This window comes from Stigmatopora nigra, chromosome 21 (genome assembly GCF_051989575.1).
Source record: "Stigmatopora nigra isolate UIUO_SnigA chromosome 21, RoL_Snig_1.1, whole genome shotgun sequence".
Taxonomy (NCBI): Eukaryota; Metazoa; Chordata; class Actinopteri; order Syngnathiformes; family Syngnathidae; genus Stigmatopora; species Stigmatopora nigra.
Window position 1 is genome coordinate 4,279,181 of NC_135528.1, and position 26,954 is coordinate 4,306,134.

Consider the following 26,954-nt stretch of genomic DNA (forward strand, 5'->3'; position numbering starts at 1 on the left):
TGCCAGCAACATAGAAAAAATTATGAAAAATAGACGAGAAGCCAAAGCAATTAATCACTGACTCAAGAAAATCCTACACTAGCACAATAGTGAGGCCAAGACAAATATAGCCAATGTTTAGGGTCAAAAAAGGATTTAAAAAAGAATAATACATATAGAATACAATGTAATGGCCATTGGGTAAGAAGCTATTGACTAACAAAAAAAATTTTTAATTACATTTTAATATTTCTTAATACATTCCCTTTTACTTTACTTTGTACTTTATACTTTTTACTTTAATGATGAGTGATGAGTATGTTAATACTTTAGTCCTTTATTTCTGTTTGTTTCATATGTACTGTTAACGGATGCACTTTTTTATATGTATTGTATCTTGTGCTGACCCGGCCCGTCTGTCAAATTTTTAAAGTCTATGTGGCCCCCTGACCTAAAAGTTTGCCCACCCCTAAACTAGATGATGAGTAATATCAGTCAATCTTTAGTTTAGAACCTAACAATCAGAATTATTGAAAAATTTGGAGGAAAAATATTTTGTACATCTTTCATCATTCTAGTTAAAAACATCTGCCGTGATATGAATATTGCTGGTAGCGATTCAGCGTCCTTGTGCATAATTTACAAGTCCACCTTAAACAACCTTGAAAAACAAAGCTGGCACGGCAGCACGATGCACGTGTTAAGACTTAACGAGAGCGCTTAATGCGCATCTATCGTCCATTTATTACATCTCCGAGTCGGGCCGCCGGTTCCGCGGCTGCCGGACCGCTCGCCTATCGACGCGGCTTAATGGAAAACGCTTTGACTTTGCCCGAGTAGCTTTACGACTTCTCCGAAGCGCGGCGGCCGGGGGAATTGATGGACGGTGGGGGGTGGAGGGGGGCTGCAACGCCGCCATTAAGGAAGAGAACGGCCTCTTGAAATTATTGATGGCGGCCGCCAGTGTTTGCCGTGCACTTGGATGACATCCCATGAGAGGCATAGTGCTCTTCATTAAATGCGCAAGCTCTGTTTTGAAGCTAAAAAATATTTTGGCAAAAGACGTCAATCATTTTTGGTTAAAAATCAGTATAAAGCTAAAAAATAGAAATTAGTTATTTATCAAGGCGTATGCAGTCAATAAGTGGGGTGACAACTCTTGTAGTGATGCTAAAGGTGATTGACTAAACAAGATAATACTATATATATATTTAGATAAATTAAGTTTGGGAAAAAACCTGTTAAAAATACAGTTTGAAGTATAAAAGAAAAACTGAAAATCTTTATAGGGGTGAAAGTATTTGGGGGGTATACTGTAATGGCTGTAATCAAAAAACTTTTAGGGAAAAATGCCTAAAATTAATTTATAAAAAGGCTCAAAAGTTCAAACTCAATTACAAATTACAGTAACATTTTTTTCTGTTGTGTTGCTGAATGAGTAAAACACATTCATCAAAGGCGTTTGAGACTTAAAAGAAACACAAAAAAAGGAACATTTCAAACTGATCTTTTGCTATACTTAAAGAGTTAAATTAATGGGAGGAAAAAAGTTTGAAAAAGCTTTAAAAAAAAACACAAAAAGTAAAAAGTACAACACAACTTTCTTGGGTGTGTTTTGATGCTAAAAAAATGGAAATCTTAATAAAATATATATGAAATGGAACTTCTCAGGTCCACTTGATGAAATTTCGACCCCAAGTTGAGTCCCCACTCACTCACTACCTGGATGTCTCCCACTTACATCATGCATTTTCTTGGGCGCAACGTACTTAGTACACGGTGGCCCCTGTTTACCGAATATTTCTCTGGCGCCGTTGCCGAGGTTACGTTGGCGTTGCATCACATGAGCCCCGTAACAAGGCTGCTGTTGCAATAAAGGATGCATGAGGTCACTAACTGACCGATGTTGCTTCACCGCTTGTGGATAAAACGTGTACTTCATTACAAAAAAAACACAAAAATAGAAGGGGTACAAGTGCTCATACTTTAAAGAAAAAATGTCCAATGCATATTGCAATTAAAATGGACTACCACCATCAATGGCAGCCCAGTAGGAACGCAGTCTCATATGAAAATAGTCAAATAATCACAATTAAAAGTCATATAATAGATGTCCATTATTTAAATGCGTAGTAGTTAGTGAGCAAAAAAAATGTGCTTAATAATGCTAACTTCTTTTGTAAATAATGGAAAGTAGCATTGCCATTACTGCTCATTAAACGACCTACAAATAACTGATTATATTCAATTAGCATTGGATTAAATGGAAATAATGTTCCGACATACCAACATTGTCGTATCTCTGCTTCTTTACGTTAAGACGACTCATTTCACTCATCTTGGTTTTTGTTTCTGAACAATCTAAAGAGCAATGTTGGCTATTTGAGGATTCCCACTATCATCATTTCCACGACAGGCGGAGCACGCAAAGCCTTGTGACGTCGTTCCTTTTCATTTTGTCATAAAAGCAAAGAACTGTGATATAAATTAATTTTTTCGCCAAAGGGAAAATGACATCACATTTAAGAAAATGAGAGATCAATCAAAACTTACACGCTTTATTGTGAAGAAAGACAGTATTAGTGTATATGTAATCAGATTTCTTTGTAACTGTGGAAGACGCAACTAAGGGAACGGCCATTGTCCATTGATGTTAAAAAGAACTAATATGCCAAATACAAATAAAGAAATATAAAAATATTTACTTCAACTTAAAAGGGAGACTATCCCAGCCAATCACAGGGCATGCACTAACACTTAGGGATAATATAGCGTACAATTAGTAGGTATCATTTTGGAATGAGGCTGGAAACCAGAATACCCAGGGATAACCCACACAAGCCCGGGGGTGACCATGCAAATCCACCCCAAGAGGCCAGAATCCACCTGGGATCGAACTGTCAACCTCAGAAATGTGAGACTGATGCGCTTGCCACTAAACAATTCATTGACCATAAAAATATTTTCCAATTCACTGAATAATCAATGACTCGATGGATCTCGGCAGCTCTAATTTTCATCGTTATAAATAAGTAATTATGTGGGCCTTGAAATATGAGTGGATATACACCAACACTTGAGGTTGAAAATGTCTTCAGTCCAAGGCAAGGGTGTCCGACCATTTTAGATATATTATATATACATATTTTTTTTCTTTTTATAAATGGATTAAAAAAAACCGCTCAAAAACCCTTACTATTTCATTTTTATAGATCTAAAACAATGTTTATTTGAGCTTTTTTTCTTAGTATAGGAAAATCTCTTTTAATCATTATGTTCCATATTATAGTGGAAAACTGAAAATATTTTTATATATTGATGTTTTAAATAAAAACACAGAAAACAATTATTAAAAAATTACAATTATTGATTGAAAAGGAGGAAAATCAGTAAATATAATATACATCTATAAATTTCATTTTAATTTGATCCTAAAACAGAAAATCGGCACTCATGATTTACTTGCCCCGGCCACACAAAATGATGCAGCAGGCCAGATTTGGCCCCCGGGCCGCCACTTTGACACATGTGCTCTACGACATTTTAAGCCTTTCAAGAGATATGAAACGATTCAGTTACTGAGATGGACATATCGGGAACAAAAAGGGCGATGGAGAGCGTGGGGGGCTGGCGGCGGGGCCGAAGACGTACATACATTGCCCCCCCGCCCTCACGTTTTCCCCTCGCCCTCTTTGGGAGAAGGACGCGGTGAGGGACAGGTGGCCAGATTGAGTTTTCGCGAGGCGATGGCAGAGACGGATCAGTATGCCAGTGCGGCGCCGATTCCGCGGCGGCTCCATCATTATTCGTGCGTGCGGCAGACAGATGGAGCTGCATGCAGAACATGGCCCATCAAACTGCACCCGGCTGTCAAGAAGATGTATGGAAGCAATGCCGCAACACACACACACACACACACACACATATATATATAGATTTGATTCGCCCCCACTTGTCTCGCGACATAAAAGCAGGCAAAGGCTTTTCCAATAGATGTCATCCATCACAACTTCAAAGATAGAAAACAATCGGATTGGTAGATGAGGACAAGCCTAGAAACAAAACACATGAAGGAATTAAACTGCTGATCAATATGAGAATCAATTACAGTACTACCTCGTTTATCGCGGTTATTAGTGTCCGAATCCTGCCGCAATAGGTGAATAACCATGATTTTTAGGGCATCTTTTTAATATTTGTTAGCCTTAGAAAACCCTGTTGATACTATAATTCAACTCCCCAAGAGAGATACTACCCTCTAGAGACCAGGATTATTGTTTCTATGATATATTTTCATATATATCTAGCGGATCCAAGCTGCGATGTATTGAATTTGTGAAAGTTGATCCGCAAAACGTTATTAGAAGTTATTAGAAGTTTGACTACACAATAAAATAAACCGCATGTCCCGAAAAACTCTACCACTTTTGCCCACTGGTTTTGCTAAAGTTGCTTTGTGTTGATTTACCCTTTCAACCAGTCTCTGTTTTTAAAAAAACACTACTAATTTTGCCCACCACTCAACTAACAAAAATTCCCATCACAACATCTAAATATCACAAAACTACGAACTGTACTTCACTTTCAATCTACATCCACTCACGTTAAACAGAATTCCCATCAACCACAAGATTGGACGCCTCTTACAAAAACAAAATGCATAAAAGCCAGGGCGTTATTTACAGTTTCCTATTGCAGAGAAGAAGAAGAAAAAATGAGCGTCGTAATGAAGCGGCGAATCCCGACACTCCTGCGCATCCTGCTGCAATGTTTACACTGTGCCGAGCCAGCAAAAAGACATAAGGAGATTCATCAATGGCACGCTGAAGGTCTGAACACCATCTGTTCCATCGCACAAATATTAACACACACACACACACACAAAAGACGGGCGCCAAAGTCTTAACACTTCCCACACACTCGCAGATGTGCACGATGGCCAATAAAACACATGTTGTGTCAAACATCAGTTGTCCTTTGCTGTTTTGTTTTATGTTTTTTTCTCCTCAAATAAGTCAATAGAAAGTGTGATGGCTGTTCTTGCCATCTGTTGCCTTTGAGAAAAAATATCTTAAAATAGATTTTTTGAGTCTTTCAATGGGTGGAGTTTCGTAAAAGTTGCTATGGTGACTTATTTGCTTGGAAAATAAGGTAGAAAATGATCCAATGGATTTAATGGATTTTCAACCAATGCTATGTCCAATTAATTATAACAAAGATGAGTTTTTTTGGGTTGTTTTGGGAGGAATTTGAGACGACATATATTTAATTTACATCAATCTACTTGAACTGGAAAGAAAAAAATCATAAAATTACAAACAATGATGTAAAAATAATATTTTTTCAAATGTATACAAGTATAAATAGAATAGTATTCATAATTCCATATAATAAGTTCCTTATTGCTTTGGAAATAAACTTTACTTGAATTTTTTGGCAGCAAAAGATGTCTACTACTATGAAGCCCTTTTTAAAATGACTGAAAAAGTGTCTTTTTGTCTTATAAAACAAAATTCCAACAGCAGAAAACCACAAACCAGCATTTACTTGCAAATGACGTGGATAAATGTCTTATAGTTTGAACTGGAAGGCTGACATTTGAATAATATTTAGTGTCGCCGACTTTGACAACAAGGCGGCTTTGTGGGCCGCCCAAGCCCGACTGCTGCGGCGCTACAGATGGATGCCACCACTCATTCTCTCTGGAGCCATGCCAGCACCAGCTCGTGAACAGCTTGCCTGGCACAGACCCTCTCCCGCTGCGTTGCGTTCGTGCGTGCGTGAGCGCGTGTGTGATGGTGTGTGGGGGGGAAACAGTGGCAAAATACCCGCACGCAGACAGAAAGCCAAAACGCTGGGCGAGTGGCGGCAACAAGAAGCGCTTCGCTTCTCAATGACATTAACGGGCCATCCACGTCAATGACAGCCAAGTTCGATAAGGCGTTCAAAATCTTCTATTTTTAGGCCAGAAAATGTCATGTCTAATTGAGAGTGTGATGACGAGACTTTTAAAGTTATAAACAAAACAATGGATTTCTAACTTGTTTTGATGTTTAAAGGAGAAATCATACCTAGTAGTTTTGTTTTTTTTAATGGAGTAAAAAAGTTTATTTTCCCAATTGCAAATGACACATTTTTTTTCCACTTAATTTGTGGAATTGTGATCATTTTAGATGTTTAATCAAATTTTAAAATGGTAATTAATGATACTTATGGATAAAGCCTCACTCCAGAAACATTCACTTTAATTAAAATGACAGCTGTAAGGACTAAAAATAAGATTTTAAGACTTTTACTTACAATAGGGTTGTTTGTGAGTGCTTGTTCCTTTTTTTTAATTTATTGACGTTAGACATTCATTACCAATACCTTCTTTTTGTTTTTAATAATAATAAACATGTTTTATACTTTAAATATCAAAAAATAAAATATACACAGTTAAAAGAGAATATGATCTATTGAAAATGTTATAATTACTACATACACACAAAATGGAGTATTTGGACCAAAATTTTACTCCACTACAAAAACAGTTTTTGAAGGAAACCCTAAAAATATTAAGGTAAAGATGACTCTGACATATTTAAGAACCAATGTTACATAAACAACTGTATTCACATGTTAAAAGTAGTCCAGTAAAAGTAAAAATCAAGTATTTGTAATTATGCTGGCTGACTGTACTACATTACAGTGTACAGCTGGCAGCAGGTACGCTTGGGCGGGGGGGCTATAGTCCCTCATGGGGGCAGCACGGTGGCCGGCGATGCCAAACGAGCGGCAGCGTCCGCCGAGCTTTTGCCATCTGCGACGGCTGAGCTCGGAGGGCACGCGCGCGCACGCATGGATGCGCGGGCGCTGACAGCTCGCCATCTGTGCATCGCCGCCGACTTCTCGCTCCGCTGGCGTTCTCTTGCCCTTGCTTTGGCTTCCCGGGACCCCCGCGACATTACGCCTATGCTTTTTTTTGTGCACGTAAGAACGAAAAAATGAAAGATAATGCTCTTGTTTTTGTAGTCATTTCGACTGGAGCGCATTTTGCCGTCCATGTTAGCGTCCGGATTTGCCAACAAGAAAATACCGTATTTACACCAAAAACTGGTTTCCTCTGATTTTTTTTCCCTTTAAAATGAAAAGAAAAGCACCATAGCCATCTAAAAATACATAATACAGCTAAAACAATGTATCTAACCACCAACAACATTTGGCTGTCAAGGTGGACATGTCACCACAGGTGATTCCATTTTGGGGTCACAAGGTCAAAAGGTCAAATTATATTTTTTAGTATGCACACATACATATACACATAAATATACATATGCATTCATATATACATATACATGTATGTGTATGTATATGTATGTATATGTATGTATATGTATGTATATGTATGTATATGTTTGTATATGTATGTATATGTATATATATGTATGCATGTGTATATGTATATATATCTATGCACGTATATATGTATACACACATACACACATACATACATATACATACACATATAAATACATATATGCATACATATACATACACACATACACACATACATACATATACATACACATATAAATACATATATGCATACATATACATACACACATATATACATACATATACATACACACATATATACATACACACATACACATATATGCATACATATACATACACATACACATGTATACATACATACACACAAATATATATATATATACATATACATACACATACACATATACATACACACATATACATATATATACATAGTTTTTACGCAAATGTATCTCCATTTACGGCCTATTATGATTACTTTTGTAACATATATTGTTTTGCCCACCACGGCTACCATTGCTTGCGATAGATGTCCAATCCGTTTTGAAACTGAGCCATGAATAGGACGTTTATCGGCGTCAATGGCACGGCGTGTTAGAACCCACGGCCGTTGCCGTGGAAACCCTCCGATTGCGCCGTTGCGGTTCCGTCCGATCACTCCAATGAATTCCAAATGAAAAATAAAGTGCTTTTATGGCGAATATAATGCGGCGCTGCCGAGCAACCCCAAAGCTCATCCGGCGAGATGCACTCAGTTAAACTAATGGACGCTCTATTGATCCCCCACCACTTCCTGTCATCCTCGTTTCTTCTTCTTCTGTGGTTTTATTGCCTCCCCCGCCGCGCGGCGCTCTGCCGGCATCACAACATGTGATTAACATATGTCGGCGCGTATTATGCCGGCCTCTCTGTTTATTGGTGTGCCGCGCGCGCGAGACAAAGCGTGCGGAGATGATTGCGAGCCAACGAGGCTCTCGCGCTCCCAGGCGGCCTCTTCCGATGCCAGTAATGGAGGCGACAAATGTCAGCGCAACAAAAACACAGACACAAAGAAGACAGACGTGTGCGTGAGAGGACAACAAAACGCTACTTGGCTGCGAAAATGGGAGATTACAATCGATAGGTGGCTCAATCGGTCTACATTTGGTTGCAAAAATAATGGGTTTTTGTTTAAAAAAAAAAAAAAGATAGCATTCATTGTGGGGAAAAAAATGTAATGCTTCATCCAAGGGAGTCATGTAATGTAGTGTTATGGAAATAAAGATGTGCCATTTTACAAGAATAAATGAAATTAGTAGGGTTATTTTTTTTGGACGGGGGTGGTAAAAACTGTCATAATTTTAATGAAAAAATATATATTTGCTATGAAAAATATCTTATGTTATGATGCCTATAATTGCAAAAGCCACTTTCCATCCTAAAATTCTAATAAACCTTCACAACATGATTTCACAGCAGAAAAACACGATTTTTACATTTAATGCTTTAAAAATGTCAAATGGTTAAGAATTGTCTAATTATTGATATTGGTGTAAAATTATATCTATTCATGCAACATTTGTATTTTTTACATTTTTACTAACTATTATGACAACAATTTCTAATAATTTTCCAAAATTATCACAACAATCAAAGCATCACAATATTTCTGACCCCTATGACCTTTGACCCTTTCTCCTCTAATCATACCACCTATTCAGTACCTTTGAGTTTAACAAGTTAATCCTCTGTGACCTTTGACCTCATAACCCCAAAACGTAGTCACTGATTTTTCTCTATATTACAAACATATCACACAGGATAACAATCCCTTTATTCGGTCTTGAGTTATCTTATCTATTAGAAGACAATCATACAGACAACCAACTATAAAACCGAATTCCACACAAGCTCCACCTTTTGTAGGTTTGGCCCATAACTACAAAAAGAATACAACAATCCCCAACAGAATACTGCAATCTTACAAAACGATTCATGAAAGCCCTTTCCACCATTTCCAACCTAATTCTCCAAAATCAACACGTCTTGCCTTCCCCGCTATTCCTCGCTTAACACTCATTGGCATTCATACATCGCCGCCATTTGGCCCGACCGCCTCCCCCAGGTGACCGATAATCAATAAAAGCAGGTGCTGCCGAGATGAGACCCCCGACTGCCGCTGATTGGATCAGGTGGGCACGTTTGCTCGAGCAAAAAAAAAAAAAAAAAAAAAAAAACAGCAGCTTGACGAAACGCAAGAAGACGTGGACGACGACCCTCGTTCTTTGCCGGCCAATTGTTTCTCAGTGTCGTTTTGCAAAATGGAGGCGCACCAAGATAGCCGAATGCTGCATTGAGAGCAGAAGCGTGAAGGCACCCCCGACTGCGCTGCAGGTCCCCAACCATCTGGATCTTTCCACCTCCTCCTCTGCAGGCTGATGCTATGCTATTCGCAGCGGACCCGTTTCACCTAACGCTGGCGATACGCGGCGTACATACTAATCGGCGAAGAAATCTGTTGAGGTCTCTCCGGTGGGGAAAGCGACGGGGGGAAAAATGATAGGGAAGATCACAATAGTTCATCGATTAGAAAATGAATGGACTTTTTTTTCGGATGCTTTTCTTGACACTTATAAGAGGAATTTGTCGATTTAGGAGAAAAAACATTCTAAACACAATAAAAAAGGTTATGGCATGGGCTTGTGTTAACTCACGGGCTACCATTGACGGACATAAACCTCGAAAAAATTGAAAAACAAACCAAAAAAAATGGTTATGACATTGACTTTTGGTCATGTACTGACCTCATGGATGGACATAGGCGTCCAACTTATTGGAAAAATGAATACTAGCACTGTATGATATAAGATTCAGGGAAAGTGAAAGTTTCTGAGGTGAGAGTTTAGTCATTTGCTGCTATTGACGGCGATAGACGTCCAACGGAATGAGAAAGTGGGCACTGGCAGTTAGTTATGTTTTAAAGGGAAGTGAAAGTTTCTGAGGTGAGAGTTATTTAGTTTTTTTTATTATATATTTCAACTATTTTTTGTTTATATAGTCACTGGCTGCATCAAATCTACTTGGAAATGGGAGTTGTAATCGCAATTATCAATCACAACGCCCCCCCCCCACACAAAAAAATCTACAATAGATATTTTTTTGGGGAAATAATCGTTTTTTGCAAACCTAACGTCGCAATGGAAAAAAAAAAAATGAAAACCTAGCATGTGACATGCAGAACTTGTGGAAAACACAGATCTTTTTACACTCCACCTTTCCGCAAACGCTGCCCGGCAACCGGGTTTCTTCCCCCCGAGGGCGCTTCTGAGGAAACCCGATAGGACGGCCGGGACGAGCATCCGCCTCACGAATCACCTGCGACGACGCCCGGGTAAAAAAAAAAAAAAAGAAAAAACTATACACAAACATCCTGAGCGGCATACGTATGCCGACATCCTTCTGGTTCCTGAAGCGCTGGGCTATCTGGGTTCCTCACATTCGGAAGGCCCATTGTGTGGCCGACCCGGTTCCTGTCCTGTTGCTCGGGCTGACCGACCGGCCGGCGCTGTTTTCAATCAAGTCTCCAACTTCCAATCGTCGGGGCTATTTTTGTGGAAACATTCCATGCGGTCGCGGCGGCCGGCCGGCCCGCCAGCTCGCTCGGTTTCTGGATAAAACTCGATTGCGGTTCTGCTAGCGTTTTGGGACCCCCTAATGTGTGCGACTTTGAAAAGGGAACACTTCAATTTGCCTGTCTAAGATGAGTAGGTTTTATAGTAGAGTGGAGGAAATCTATTCACTGCAACGGTATATTGTTAGGAAATTACAACCAGGTGACAAAATATGAACTCATCCAATGCCATTGACAGGAAGAAGGGTCTTATGATTGGACATCTATCGTCGTTATTGGCAGTCAATGATCTGCAGGCACTCTAAAAAGATTTATTTTGAAATTGCTATAATTTTGACGAATAATCCTAGAAGCTGAAGGAGGATATTGTTATATTGTTGGCATAAAGTGATGAAATCATGTTAACTAAAGCAAAAAAGTCAATATTCAGCCTAGTTTTTAATGTCAGACATTGAAATTGGAAAGTTCATGTTGATTTTGCTGATGTTATTCCGATCTTTTTAAATGAAAAGCGTACATTTGAACAAAACAACATCTAAAAGAGGACCATTTTAATATTTTTTTGCAGTCATTGATCTGATTGGATTGTGACCAATTAATGACAATGATTAATGTTTTGCATTTCTTAATACTTTGCAGGTCAAATGCATTGGTTTTCTGACAAAATCAACTAAACAGCACTGAAACAATTACCAACAAAAAAAAACATTCAATTTAATGTACCAAGTACATTAAAAATAAAAATTTTAACATTGAACACAACATTAGATGAAATACGCCTTATGCATTACCCCAAATCTCCAAAAAACGATAAACAAGACCAAACGACTAACGTGGCTAAGTCGCTAAATCATCCAAACCACTAAATTGTTTGCAGTTATGGAAACAACTTCAAAAAAAAAAAAGCGAAACTTCTTCCACTTTGTGAATGCTATGACTTTGCTAATGGTTAGCACATGTCCAAGGCAGCATTAGTCAGGAGGTGCGGGTGGATTAGCGAAAAACAGATGTTGATGAAGAGACATAGGTACTGGAAACAGATGGGAACGAGATCATGGCCGCGCCAGCCAAACAATCTCCCAACATCTGCAAAAAGATTCTCGTCGCTCATGAGGAGGAGAGGGGGGGATTTTTGGGGGGTTACGCTCTCTTTCTTTCGACTCCCGAATTTTTATCGTGCGGGAGTCGTTACGTCGGATCGTTTCGGACAAATGTGTCCGCGAAGAGGCCCGATAAAAAACATCATAAGTGTCACGTGAATGTCCCGTCGGAATACTGGTTGGGATTTATCGAATGACGTTGAGATTTAAAAAAAAATAGGTCGTATTGATGGATTTATGAATTTTCAATATTGAGTGTTCGGTTACAAGGGGAAAGCAGATGTGCTGTAACACAAAAGTAGATTGACTCGTCTTTGTTTTGGAAGCTAAAAGAAGTGTAGAAATGGGTCGATTTTAACGTGTTATATCATTGTGAGTTGATATCGATTATTATTTGATTAATACAACAATACATTTCAATACTGAAGAATTTCTTGGCATCCACAGTGTGACTAAATATGACAAAAATGTCTCTAAGACCAACTATAAAGTACTTTTGTAAGAAAAAAACAGACATTTGACCTATTCCACCCCTTCTAAATCCCAACTGAGGTGATACCAGGTAACGTTTTCACTTTAGAGACTCAGCCTGTCATTATTTGGATTTTTTTGGTGGTAATTTTCCATACACATTTAGACACCTGCACGCGCACACCGAATGACACAATCACAACCAGCAGCTTATCTTTTTTGGAATAAGAAGAGAATAAGAAAAGGGGCTTGTCAGGATGGGCACATTGTGCGCGTGTGTGAGAGAGTGAGGGGAAGGCAATGTGCATTAGGGCGATTACAATATCAGCAGACTCCAGATGGAAGCAGGAAAATAAACAGTGCGAGAGAAAGACAGGACAGACATCTGTGTGTGTGTGTGTGTGTGTGTGCGCGCGTAGTGTGTGTGTGTGTGTGTGTGTGTGTGTGTGTGTGTGCGCGCGTAGTGTGTATGTGTGTGTGTGTGTGTGTGTGTGTGTGTGTGTGTGTGTGTGTGTGTGTGTGTGTGTGTGTGTGTGTGTGTGTGTGTGTGTGTCTGAGAAAGTACAGTTAATTAGAGACTCAATTCCAGTCTATAGAAAGTGCCTGGGGAGAGTTACCGATGCATTTTATTGTGTCACAAGATGCACAAAAGGCAAATAGTAGTGCAAATTTGAATATTTATCTATAAAAAAAAACGAGTCACAATGGATACAGAAATCATTTGATACAAGGTCAAGCTATGTGAAATGCTCTTAAAGTAACTTAAATGAGGTGTAAACCTCAGGGAGAAGTGTTTGAGTTATTTTTGAGGGTCAGCCATCCTGGTAGAGGCAATGTTTTTATCAATGTCCAAAATAAGGTCAAATAGTGAAAATATAATGGACAAAGTACACATGTAAAACTGTTTTTTGGGACCAAAACTGGTAAGCATGATGATTAAAAAGTGCATCCAATTATAATTTTAATAATTTCACGTAATTTGGTCCATGTAAATGCAGCCAGTCTTTAACAAAACAAAGCCAGACGCCTATTTTCTGAACGTCGGCCAGTAGTGACGGCACCTTCTTGCTTCAATAAAAAAAACTGCAGTCCTTTAAACACCGTCTTTCACGGTTGATGAAATTCAATAATCGGCGACGAGTACCACCCTCTCGTTGATAACCATCGATGGGCTTATCGATCGACACGCACGTGTGCTCGCACACACACTTGGTTCCGTCAATAGCACCGACCGGGAGACTTTGTGAAGCTCGGGCCGATCTATATGAGCTGCAAGTACCACAAAAAAGTCCCATCCATCACAATCGGCCTTGAAAAATCTCATTTTGAAATTCATTATGACACTTTTTGTCAGCAATCTCGCTATTTTTTTATGCCTACAGTATTCCGGAATCGTTATTATATAGCGCTGAAAAAAAATGAGTATGAATTTGAACAAAAAGAGCTTTTAGTCAAGCGTAACATTCGAAAAAATTGTTTCGAACGATCGAATGAGCTTTACCTGTCCTTCCCTTCAGAAGTGATTGGACGCCCATCACCGTCAATGGCAGTCAATGAGTAAACATATAATCTTATTGTGAGCGAGGTTTTGATTAATTTTTGCCAAATTTCTTAAGATTGTGTATTTGACTATCTGTAAATTGACATAAAAACAACAACAAAACAAGTTCAATGATCAATGTATTTTTTCGTTTGTTATTATGAGATTTTTTACTGACGTTTGACCTAATGACCCCAAAATTCGGATTACAAATCTATTTTGCACATTTGATAATCCCTTTATTGGTTTGTGAGTTATCTTGAATGCAAACCAAATATAACATACATGAAAATCTATAAATGTGTGCTTTAAAAAACTGCATTTTTATAACCTGGATGAGGTGTTTCATACATCCCAGATGAATATTTTACACATACCAACCTAGCAAATGGACATTTTTTATGGTAGGAACCAAAAATATCTATTTATATATAAAAACTAAGGGTATTTCAGGCACAAAACTTTGAAAATGAATCACAAACAAGAACCATTTTGCACTCCGCTATTGTATTGATACTTGCTTCCTGCTCACGTTTCCAGGTCCCGCCCCTTTACCCCGATTGGCTCGGTTAGTCATCATAGTGATTAGAAACTCGAGATCGTCAAGACGGTACTGCATGATGAATTAATGAATCAGGCAGGAGCGTCTAATTTGCAAGGCTAGCATCGATGCAGAAATGAGAAAATGTCAGCCAATTTTTCTTCGATATCATTAAAAAGCCCAACCCTGCTACTTGTAGTTTTACACTTCCAAGATGCAGCCACAACATAATTGCAAGGCCACGTGTGTCTGCCTGATGTGTTTGACCTCGCGGTCCAATAAGGGGGGGGGGGGGGGGGGGGCTTGAGTGGGTGGATGAGTGGGTGTCTTGCGCCAGGTGTGCGGCACGCAGATGGTGGCGGTGGCGGATGATCCGGAAAACGGGAACACCGCGAGCCCAACACTAACTTGTTTATACACTGCGTCTTTACACATTATTTATCTTTTTTTCCCCATCTGATTATTACTGCGATTGATCTTTGGCTGTCAATGGCTGCCATGGATTGGACGACTAGCCCCACCCATGACAGCCAATGAGTTAATACAAATCATAGTTATAATTGATTAAAAATGAAAAAAATAAAGTGTCAGCGATGACAAAGTATTGGTGTCCATTCTTATATTGATTATTTGATGTAGATTTGCCCAGAAATAAGGATTTGAAAAACATAGCCTCATCAGATGCTCTGTTTTGATCATTTTAACACTGTATTAATTACTTTTTAGCTAATTTGGCTAAATTAGCCCAAATGCATCCATACATATCACAAAAAGATGCACAATCAAAATACTAACATATTACGATGTCAAAGTCATAATACTACATTAAATTAAGTAACAATACATATGTTTTCTTATATTAACTGAAATTATATAACATTAAGCCTCCTCAAATCACATAAAGTGATATATTATGACATAATATTACAAGATATGACTTTATTCTCATAATACTATTGCCATGTTTTTGTATTTTATCACAACATGTGGCTGTATTGTCATAATATTGCGACTTTAATCCCGATTATTCTCATAGTCCTCAATTTTCTCCTTTTGCCCAAATGCTCAATCGTATACTTGGCCTATAAACGGTTGATAAACAATTTAACACACAAAAAAACTGGCTTCTATAACAACTATTTATGACTTCATTTGCATCATCGCACCATCACACCAACACCATCTGTGTGACAGCAATATTCCCACTGGAGCTCAAACACGACAGAACCCGTTACACATCGCGAAATAGGCTACCCACACATATTGTTTAGAAAAATATAAGAATAAATAAACATATATCATTCATATATTCAACAAAAAAACGTCTAAAATGAACACAAGTCAAGAGCAATCAAGCCATGTGATGATAAAGCGCACAAGTGAAAGCCTTTACCTATTATCACAAAATCGCCAATTTAACACAAAACAAGGCATCATTTATTAAAAAATGTAAAGAAAAAAGGTACTCACACAGAAAGGAGTCGGAGATTCCCACCATGCGGCACGTCTGTTGTGTGGATAACGGGGCGGCGGTTCTCTGGGAAGGGGACCGCGACTCTGCAGCTGCGCGTCCCGAAGAAGGCGCACCTTCGGCGGCGTGTACTTCCCAAAAAGTCCGTGCGGAGGGTGCGGAGTTGGGAGGCGATCGGGGGTAAAACGTGGAAGTGGGTGACGTGGGAGCACAGGGGAGGGGGAGAAGGGTCCTGAAATCCGTCAAAACGTCGAGAATTTGGGGTAAATGAGGAGAGGACGCGTGGTTTTGACACGCTGGATGAAGCTGAGCTTGTGTGGCGTCGCCCTCATTCTGACGCCGAGAGGGAGCCTGCGCGCAGCCAGGTGGCAGGGGGCGGGGCCTTCAGCATCAGCACGCACTCATTGGAGAGCGCTTCTTCTTTCAATACATTTGGGGGGAAAGGCTTGAGATATGAATATAGTATATATACATTGATAGAAAATCTGGAACAAAGGGTCATTTTTCTAGTTCATTCCTTTTTTTGAACAGTTTATCCTCACAAGGATCGCGGGGGGTGCTGGAGACTATCCCGGCCAAATATGGGCATAAGGTAGGGGACAACTTGAATTGGTGGCCAGCCAATAAGAGGGCACAAGGAGATGCACAACCAATCAACCTCAAATTAAAGTGTTTAACCAGCCTACTGTGCATGGGAGGAAATGGGAGTACCCGGGGAAAACCCACAGAATGACTTTGTAATACTCAATGGTGCCCCTATAGTACGGGAGTGAGACTGCATCAAATTCCACACTAAAAATCTGAACTAAAAGGACCACTTTTTGTCTTTTTTCTTTTGGAGGACAAAAATGCCATCACTGATCAGATGCTTTGGACCAGCATGGGAAGCGTAAGCGAAGAATTATCACTCATTACGCCCAAGCTGTGGTGTGGACAAGAACCAGCCGGAAGCTCCAGGGTATGTTTGACTGCTGTGTGTCTGTCCGGCGCACTCACACACGCCGCGTCGGTACGCCTGGTTGGGTGACCTAAGGCAAACACATTGGCCGCACCATCTGGAAGTCATCTGGACCGCGTAGTCAGTCAAAGGCAACTTGCAGAAGCTGCTGCAAATAGGAAGTCCATTAGCACTGGGACGTGTCTTTGATGTAAAAATGCAAGAAAATGATCATTTGGGTCAGAACCAAAGCCAGGTATCAAAATGGGGTTGATGTTACGATGATTTTTATTCCAATTGTATCAGTTTCTAAAATACGAATCAAACAAAGTCGGTGGTTGGTCTTTGGTGGACATGTGTAAAAAAAAAAATCGGACCAGACCAGATTCATTTGCTAGAAAATTGCGATTTGAATGGAGCGATGCCGACTTTTCAATCCTGTCCTAAATTGTAGTCTTTGTCACGTCTCCGTCTGAGCGAGACGCTTCGACCTGTCAAGCGAGCGCTATTGTCTGTCGCGTACGCAAATAATTCGGCGTATTTTCCATCCCCGGCAGAGTGTATTGTTCCCTCGGCGGCATCTCCGCGGGAAGAAGATGACGCCATTAGCACCGAGGGATTGCAGGGCTCCTATCATTTTCTCGCCGTCTGCGGCAAAGAGGCGACAGGCAGACAAAGATGTCGGGAGGGGGAAAAGCCAGAATGTGGGAGATGGGGCGGAGGATGGCGATCAACTCGTCAGAAAGGTCATGTGATTAAAAATAAAAATGCAATTGGTGGTGATGACAAAATAACATAGAGCTTTGTTAAGGTCATTAGTCATTAAGATTGATACCTGTTGTTACTAATAGAGGTCCAATTTGTTTGAATTAGGAGGCCTGGCAGAAAATGAATGTTTGATCATTGATCAAAAATAAAATTATTAGACTGTAGACTGTTATTTTCATGCATTATTTGCGTAAAACAATAGTGATACCTAAAAATACTTCAAATTTACTTAAAATGATCATTTTAAGACTACACATAAAATATAGCAAAAAGATTCATCGTAATTTACGAAAAAAAATAGTGACAAAAATGGTTTCCATGACAGTAAACAATCATTTCACAAAAAAATAACTATTTTGGCCTTCACACATATATACATATATATGTATATCAAAAATATACATCTTAAAAACCCACTCCACCATAAAATTCATGTCACGTCATGACATTCAAAGTAGCTCCCTCTAGTAGTACACAAAAAAACCCTAACATTTCAACTGTTTCTATTCCGATATTTGTTGTTATCATTGTCCTTCCACTTAGCTCCTCCCCTTTGACCTGTTACCAATGCCACCAAAGCTCAGACTTGAACTGACGACTTTGAATGACACTTGTTTACCATCGAGCGTCCCCTTTACGCCGTGGCGAAGACGCGGGGGCACGCTTGTTTTCGACACCCGCCGAGGCCGACGGCTGGGTGACACAGGTGGCTGCCCGCTAGGTGGGAAAATGCAGGAAGTCTGCCTGTCTGTATCACGCGCAGCATGTTTCCCCCTTTCAGAGGCGAGGTATCCTGTGCGGATTGTGCGCATTGTGTGCGTGTGTGGCCGACGGCGGCGGGCACTTGACTTTCGGGAACCCCCCCGGCGGCAAAAAACAGGCGCTGTTGTGTGTTTCCTGCTGCCCTGCGCCATTATCGCGGGTTGTTGGCTCTTCCCTTTCAGGTTTCCTCAGCGCTTATCCTCTTCGCGCCTCCGGCCGACAAGATGTTTCGCTGCGATTGTCGGGGAAGAAACGCCGTGCGTGCAACCTGTTGTTGATTTTGCTGTTTTTTTGCGTGGCTGGGTTTTTTTTTTTATTTCAGGTTTCTCACGGGTAATCATGTTGGATTTACAAGGCTAACTTTTAGTTCTGAAGTTATTTACAAAGAAAGCAGAGGCTCTGTCCACTCCTATTTGTTTTTTTGTTTTACAGCCCCTCTTTTTTTAAATGACATTTTAATATTTCTTAATACATTCCTTTTTACTTGACTTTGTACTTTATACTTTTTACTTCAATGATGAGTGATGAGTATGTTAATACTTTGGTCCTTTTTTTCTGTTGATGTTTCATATGTACTGTTAACGGATGCCCTTTTTTATATGTATCATATCTTGTGCTGACCCGGCCCATCTGTCAAATTTTAAAAGTCAATGTAGAGCTGAGACCTTGAGATTTCTCCAACATGACTACACCAAGTCATAATATTTAACAACACGTTGTTGTTTTTTTCCCATCAAACTGCGGTGGTATTTATTTCAACGTGCTACATTCAGTGTTAGAAGGCCAAATTCCTACACGCGCCACAAAGAATTTAGAAGACAGGAGAAAATTGCTTTGCAGGCGGCTAAAGTATAAATCCTTTTTGAAATGGCAATTTGGGGCCAAGGTGATGACAACTTTTTTTTGTTGAGTTTGTGTTGGTCTTCAAGTCATTCAGCCTCACTTGAATGCTTGTAAAACAAAAAAACAAAAAAATGAGCGCCAACCGGTTGTAATTCAAAGGCCTGGCAAGATTAATTAGCAAGTGCAGGAATTTCTTTTAAGAAAATGGAATTAACCTGTCAGAAAAAAAAATCTTTACCATTGACGAGCAAAACACAATGAAAGTGAAAGAAGCAGCTATGAGAGATTTAATTCCGAAGTATTGAGACACTTTCTCCTCCAATTTTTTGAAAAAGAAAAAAGTTTTTACGTCTACTAAGGATAAACTAATATGTGGATGTAGATTTTACATTTTTAATATAAGCCCTACCCTTAAAATTGCTTTAAAATCATTGAATTTTGCAATTTCTCTCGTGTATATATAATTATACAAACACATACATATATAAGCACATATATACATACACATACATATATAAGCACATATATACATCCACATACATATATACGCACATATACATACACATACATGTACATATAAGCACATATATACATACACATACATATATAAGCACATATATACATACACATATATAAGCACATATATACATACACATGCATATATAAGCACATATATACATACACATACATATATAAGTACATATATACATACACATAGATGTACATGCATGCATACGGTAGGTCCTAACACAACGCCATTTTTTTTTTGTCAAAGAGCTTGAAAGCTAATGGGAGGAAGGAAGAAGGAAGCTTCTCAATCGAGTGCCATATCGATACGATACAAATATTGGTGCAACACTAAAGCAAACCCATTTTTTGTCATGTGCAATGATTGGCAACAAAACCCTCGAACTCCCCGCCTCAGGCTTCATTCATCATCATCACCCACCTGGCTAGAGAAGCCCCCACACCCGCGTTTAAAAAAAAAAATCCTGGTCCAGCTGGCCGCCGCCACCGCTCCTGCGCACCTGATATGAAGCGATCAGTCATCGCGTAACGAGCGGGCTTTGGCGGCCGCCCAGCTGGGGCCTGTTGCGACAAACGTTGGGCATCCGGGAGTTTTGGGGAGGGGGGCGTCGAGCCCTGGTGCACTACTGATGGATGGTTGCCAGGTAGGGTGGGAAAAAGTTCATATCAAGACGGTGCTTTTAAGGTTCACGAGGTAAAATAAACTTAATTTATTGGCTTGCATCTCAATTTTGCAATAGGCTGACACAATAAATGAGTATTTTTTTAAAATACATGTTTGGCTTCAAAGCAATCAAGGTACTGTTGTCCTTTTTTTCCTATGTTGTGTTGACTAGTCAGTTCAAAAAAAATATTGGTATCGTCTCAAATGGATAGGACGTCTACTACTTTTAATGCATGACAGAATACAATTAGAGGTCTTAGGATGACCATGTTGGATGGGGCAACATTCCTATCAAATTCAATGCAATTAAATCAAAATGAAGTAAAATAGTAATTGATCCATTTTATATTTGATCAACTAGAGACAAAAATTACTTTGACCCGCCCTGCCTTATCTGATTGGCTGCCATTGACGGAGCTAGACATCCAATTGTTTTCAACTGGGTAGGGCGAATAGACATTTATTCATTCGCCCCCGATTGTCCAAAAGAATTGGTCTTCTAGCCCCGGCCATGACACTGAAAAATGATCATTGACACCCTTTTAATAGAAAAATGATAAGAATGGTCTCACCAACACGAATTTCTGCTCGCTGTCACTGTTTTTGCTGCCTTTCTCCCTTCTGCTAGATTTGTGGTCATCGGCCATCTTGCTGCTAATCAACAGTTAATTTTTTTTCTTATATTTTTAGACGCATCTCTGCACTGCTGCAGAAAAAAAAGTTATTACACGAGCAGGCTTATCTGCCATATTTCCTCGGCAACGCTTCCAAAATGGGACTTGCTCTATCTGAAGGCGGGAAATGAAAAGATGGTGATTAAATCTAACCCATATGAACTGTAGAAAAAAAATTACTCGTGAGCCCTAGTTCTTTTCATTCAGTTAATACCAGAAGTTTACAAACAGAGTGCACTTTTTGGGGGCTGAAAGGTGGTCATAATGACCAATTATTTAGTTTTTATACACAATAAATAATGTACACAACAATAAAGAGAGAATTTCTGAAAAAAATACATGAACAAAAAGAATATCTCATTTAAAAACATGGAGAAGTCCAATTTTAAAGGCTCCTGACAGGTTAACCACTAGTTAACTGACAGCACACTTGGGTATACTAATATGGTTACTAATACTAATATGTCACTAAAATTATGTCATCGGGAGATACTATGCAATGTTTACTTTACTTTGTACTTTGTACTTTATACTTTAATGATGAGTGAGAAGTATGTTAATACTTTAGTCCATTTTTCTGTTTATGTTTCACATGTACTGTTAACGGATGCACTTTTTTATATGTATCATATCTTGTGCTGACCTGGCCCATCTGTCAAATTTTTAAAGTCAATGTGGCCCCCGGGCCGAAAAGTTTACCCACCCCCGATCTAGTACCACCAATGGCAGACGAGGAGTTAAGACACTGATAAATCCATGATAGCAATTACTTGACAGTAGAATATGTATCCAGTAATTTAGCATTTCGAAGAAAAAATATGTATTTCTTTTTAAACAAGTTATTTATCACATGTATTTTGATATTTAGCCAAAATATATCGTCATAAACCAAACACGCAGCACTTTTGTCCCAGAAAAACTACGATATTTGAACGAAAACGACTCTCCGGCATATCTAAAAGATATTTCCATCATTTTTTTCGTCTATCCCCATCACATATGAACTATCAATGTCTACCGTGAACACGCACCAAGACGAACGTGCACCCAATCAATCATCGTGAATACGTCAATCAAAGTTTCGGTGATTGGAGCTCGGCTCCCGACAGAGGCTTTGAAGCCCGAGTAAAGAAGGAAACGCCACGAGCGCCGTTCTCTGTCGAGTGCCTCTATTCGTCATAATTACGTGGTTGTAAAGAAGGGAAAAAGGGCTCTAATCAATCTGATCTAATTAAGTGCAGTCAGTCACATGAAACGGGCAGAATGGAATTAATAAGCAGAATGTGGATTTGCATTTGCAGCCGTGTAATTACGCACCTTTCGGGACAAAGGAGAATTCTCTTTAGTCTGTTCACCACTGTTGAACATTGTTTTTTTTCACCTCATTGGCTAACATTACCGGCTCTAGATGTCCGATCTATTTGAAGCGGGAATGTACTGCCAACCCTTCTGGATCAAATGGATTGGACGTCTATGCACTAGCGATAAACAGTGGGAGGGTGCATTTTGGCCAGAGGAAGATCATTTTTATTTTTTACCTCATTAGCTGTCATTGACATCCAATCTATTTGAAGTCGGGAGGGGTGAACAAACATTTAGCCGCACCTCCCCGTCAAAATGGATCGGACATCTAGTGGCTGCAACGATACAAATTAATTGGATATCGGTTAATACAGTAGTATCAACATTGGGTAGGATTAGGACTATTTATTCATTCATTTTCTGCACCGCTTTGTCCTCAGTAGGGTCATGGGGGGTGCTGGAGCCTATCCCAACTGACTTTGGGCCAGAGGGCACAATGAGACTGACACCTACTCATACTCACACTCATACCTAGGGGCAATTTAGAATGTCCAATCAGCCTACCATGCATGTTTTTGGAATATGGGAGGAAACTGGAGTACCCAGAGAACCCACAAAGGCCCGGGTAGAACATGCAAACTCCACATAGGTGGACCGACCTGGATTTGAACCAGGACCCCATAGCTGTGAGGACGACACACTAACCCAGACATGGGCAAACTAATTTCTTAATACATTCCTTTTGACTTGACTTTGTACTTTATACTTTTTACTTTAATGATGAGTGATGAGTATGTTAATACTTTAGTCCTTTTTTCTGTTTATGTTTCATATGTAATTTTAACGGATGCACTTTATTTTATATGTATCGTCTTTCATGCTGACCCGGCCCATCTGTCACATTTTTCAAGTCAATGTGGCTCCCGAGCCCAAAAGTTTGCCCACCCCTGCACTAACCGTCACGATAAGCGTAGGCTAATCATGGACAAAACTCAATCCAAATATTGTAAAATTGTTACTAACGGACATCGCTGTCCAAGAAAGCACAACTAAGTCGCCATAGAAAGGAACATTTAACAGCGTCTTCCTTACGACGATTCCCCTCGTGACCGCATTTTACTGTGAAAGTGTGGAAGGGGGTGATGTGGTTGATCAGCATCCCTCCCCCCATCTTCCTCACATACATCACACACTTAATAAAATATTAACTAGATGTATTTTTTAGTGCTGCCAGATGCCCCGACATATAGCTGATGGCTTCACAGTTTCACACAAGCGTGACGCTATACGCACCCGCTACTTCCCTGCCCCCTTCTCGACCTTCTTCCAGCTGTGCAGAAAGTGGGGGCGGGGCTTCTGTATTCCCAGCCCGCACACATACGTAAAGAGCAACTCACGCTAATGGGCGCCTTTTATCTTTTTTATGGATACTGCCAAGCGTTAAATGACTAGTGGTTATTAAATCGCAGGCTGCCATTGGCGACAATGGACGTCCTATTCATTTGCATAGAGAGAGATTAGCGATGGCGAAATGTGGTCCATATTTGTGTCAAAAAGTAGTATTTTTAGAAGGAAATAGAACGTTTTGCTTGTACAGATGTGTATGTTTATATTTGCTTATATATGTATGTGTATGTGTATGATTATATATATATTTCAGCAACACGGTTATCCAATCCAAACTTTTGTGGTTATCTCAAATTTTGATTAAATATGGCTATTGTCATCTATGGCAGATTTAAGAAAAGTTACTTTTTGCATGAAAATGAAAGACAATTTCAAAAAGTATATGTGAGAATTAAACTCAATCTCAGAACTGTGAGGCAGAAGTGCCAACATTATCCACCAATCATCTCAATTCAACCTTCAAATTGATGGTTGTCAAGCGACAAAAACCTTCATGACCATTTAGTTGTCTCGTCCTGTAAATGATTGACACCCTTGATTTGCGTGAATATATTTCCCATCATTCCTCTTACTAAATTGAAGGTTGTCTGGTTACCAATGCTATAACTATTATTTAGGTTTAAAGAACTGTAGTCCTGGGTGAACCTATTGGTTTAAATGCAGTTCTTGCCTGTGAACCTATATTTGCATTCTTTGCCCACTGTTGCGTAAAGCATCTCATCCTTAAATAGCTTAGCAGCTTTATTAGTATGCTGAGAATTTATCACTTCATTAAGATGCATGGAGACACTAATGCTAAATGGCCCCCGCACAACTCATCTGTGTAATGCATGGCTAACCCCTTCACAATTAGCAAAAAACAGGAGCACATGCGCCAAATGTTGGCGACTTTATTGCCGTTGAAGAAAAGAAAAGAATATCAAATCATTTACGACAAGTCGAAATACAACGTGACGCGTGTTATTTAGCCTTTAGATATAATTTTTTCATTATTCTCTTTTGTTAAAATGGAGGTTTAAACTAAGAAAATAGCTTTAGAAGGTTAGTCATTGATAAATTAATATTGACTAATATTATTGACTAGTAATTTTATGTTATTTTTTTTGTGATTTACAACATAATAGGCCAGTTAACGTATTGTATAATTGATGTTGATGAGTTATTATATATAATATAGCTTTTTAGATGTTCTTTTATTTTCATAAAATTGAAAATAGTTGTCACAAATCCAAATTGGTGCCAGAGAAAAAATGATATCAGATAATAATAATTGGTATTATTTTAAAAATATATAAAATTGTAATTTTTGTTAAAAATCACAACTGTTGCCATAGACGAAATGAATCAAATAATAATAATTAGTATTGTTTTACAAAATTATAGATTTGTAATTGTTGTTAAAAATCACAATAGGTGCCTAAGAAGAAATAAATCAAATAACAATCAATTAAGTTCATTGACATAGCCCTAAATCATGCAAAAAATGGACTATTGTGGATTTAATTATTTCACGGACAGTAGTTACTGTAGTAAATGCTCATCTTTCAATGCCATTGACGATGCTGGACGTCTAATTTGTTTGTAAAAAAAAAAATGTGAAAAAGGCAGATTTTTAACGACAAAGAAGACGAGGGCAAACAAAGAACGATCCGCAGACTAGAGTCGATAAAATCTGCACTCCACTGCAGCATGCATGATTCCCTCTGAAGAGCTCTGCAAAAAAAAAATCATTCCGGCTCTCCTACTCCCGGCGGGAGGGTGCCGTAGCACGCCGCAAACAAAAGAACGGTGGTGGTCGCGCCTCCCGCCACCCGTCCTCCATCCATCTCCTCCGCGTTAGCGAGCCTAGCGCGCCGTCAACACCGATGACAATCTGGAGGCGGAAGGTGCTGATCAAAGATAAATTTGCCTCCCCGCCTCGCCTACCTTTAATTACGCCATCTGTGTTGGAACGCGGCGGGAATGGAGTGAGGGGGGGTGATTAAACGGTGGAGAGGGGGGGGTGGGAGATACGCCATTGGGAGCGGTGAGCGACAATGGCGTCGTGGGTCAGGTCGGAAGAATATGGGGAGGTTAGTGCCTGCTGCTCAATGGGTTCAAAAATATGTTATTATAGTGATGGATGGGATATTGGGATAGAATTGAGATGGTTTAAACACATTCAATTAGTCGACTTGGATATTTTGAGCCTTAATCAAGTTATAATTAAAAAAATCTGACATTACTTTAATTTGCCATGATACATTTGGGTAGGGACCTCCAACGTAAGTAGATGCACCAAAAAATTGGAAGAAATCCATGTGGAAAATGGCGCAGGAGTGTTGGAATTTACTGTTTCGGTTATGTATTTTGGTAATGGTATTGAAGGTTTTGCTACAAATTTTGCTTGATGCTGAATTTGTTCATGTAGTGAAATTTGGATGTATTTTTAAGAGTCGTTTAGTTGACAAATTTTGACAAAATTTCAGAAAAAAATAGCAGTAACTTTCTCAGAATGCAACTAAAATCATGTCTAATTTTTGGGATTTTTACAACACTCAAACCTAGTAAAAATGTTAAAATTCGACGAACTTAAAACAATATGCCTTCAAGTTAAATCAATTGAAATTTAAGACATTAAAACTGAATTCAATCCCAATTACAAGGCAAAATTCACCCTCGACCCCCCCAAAACATAAATAATTCCATTAAACTTGGGGAAAATTAAATACTTTAAGACCTACTACAAAAATGACATGTTTTTTTTTTTACAAAAACTTTACCAAGAGCCCCAAGAGTATTTTCAAGACATTTTAAACCCCATTTTAAACCACCAAAGTAGTAACGCTAAACTGCAACCATTGCAACCATTTGATGTTTCCATCACATGGAAGACGGATGACGCCAAACGATAAATCCTGTCCGCGCTCGCCATTAAAGAAAAAACCGAGGGCCGGGCGCCTACCTTTTCCCGCCCGCCCATCGGTGATCACGCCAGATGTGCGTGCCCGCTTTACGAGGCGGTGCCAGCGTGGCGAAG

The 26,954-nt window shown here is 39.3% G+C and overlaps 2 protein-coding genes across 7 annotated transcripts in view; both read right to left on the reverse strand.

Annotated features, from left to right (window-relative positions):
• runx1t1 (RUNX1 partner transcriptional co-repressor 1) overlaps positions 1-16,362 on the reverse strand; it is a 28,581-nt gene extending 12,219 nt beyond the window's left edge. For 4 of the 5 annotated variants that reach the window (XM_077742937.1, XM_077742934.1, XM_077742936.1 and 1 more), the window contains exon 1: positions 2,266-2,400. In XM_077742937.1, coding sequence (XP_077599063.1) covers positions 2,266-2,317 — 52 coding nt within the window. In that variant the 5' untranslated portion in view covers positions 2,318-2,400. Of the gene's footprint in view, positions 1-2,265; positions 2,401-16,049 lie in introns of those variants that run through there. The other variant, XM_077742935.1, reaches the window with a different exon arrangement.
• A 659-nt stretch (positions 16,363-17,021) lies between these two features.
• The window catches only part of triqk (triple QxxK/R motif containing), a 29,414-nt gene continuing 19,481 nt past the window's right edge, over positions 17,022-26,954 (reverse strand). The window contains exon 5 of one of the 2 annotated variants that reach the window (XR_013330241.1): positions 17,022-17,153. The gene's annotated coding sequence lies outside the window, so the exon portion shown is untranslated. Of the gene's footprint in view, positions 17,157-26,954 lie in introns of both variants that reach the window. The other variant, XR_013330240.1, reaches the window with a different exon arrangement.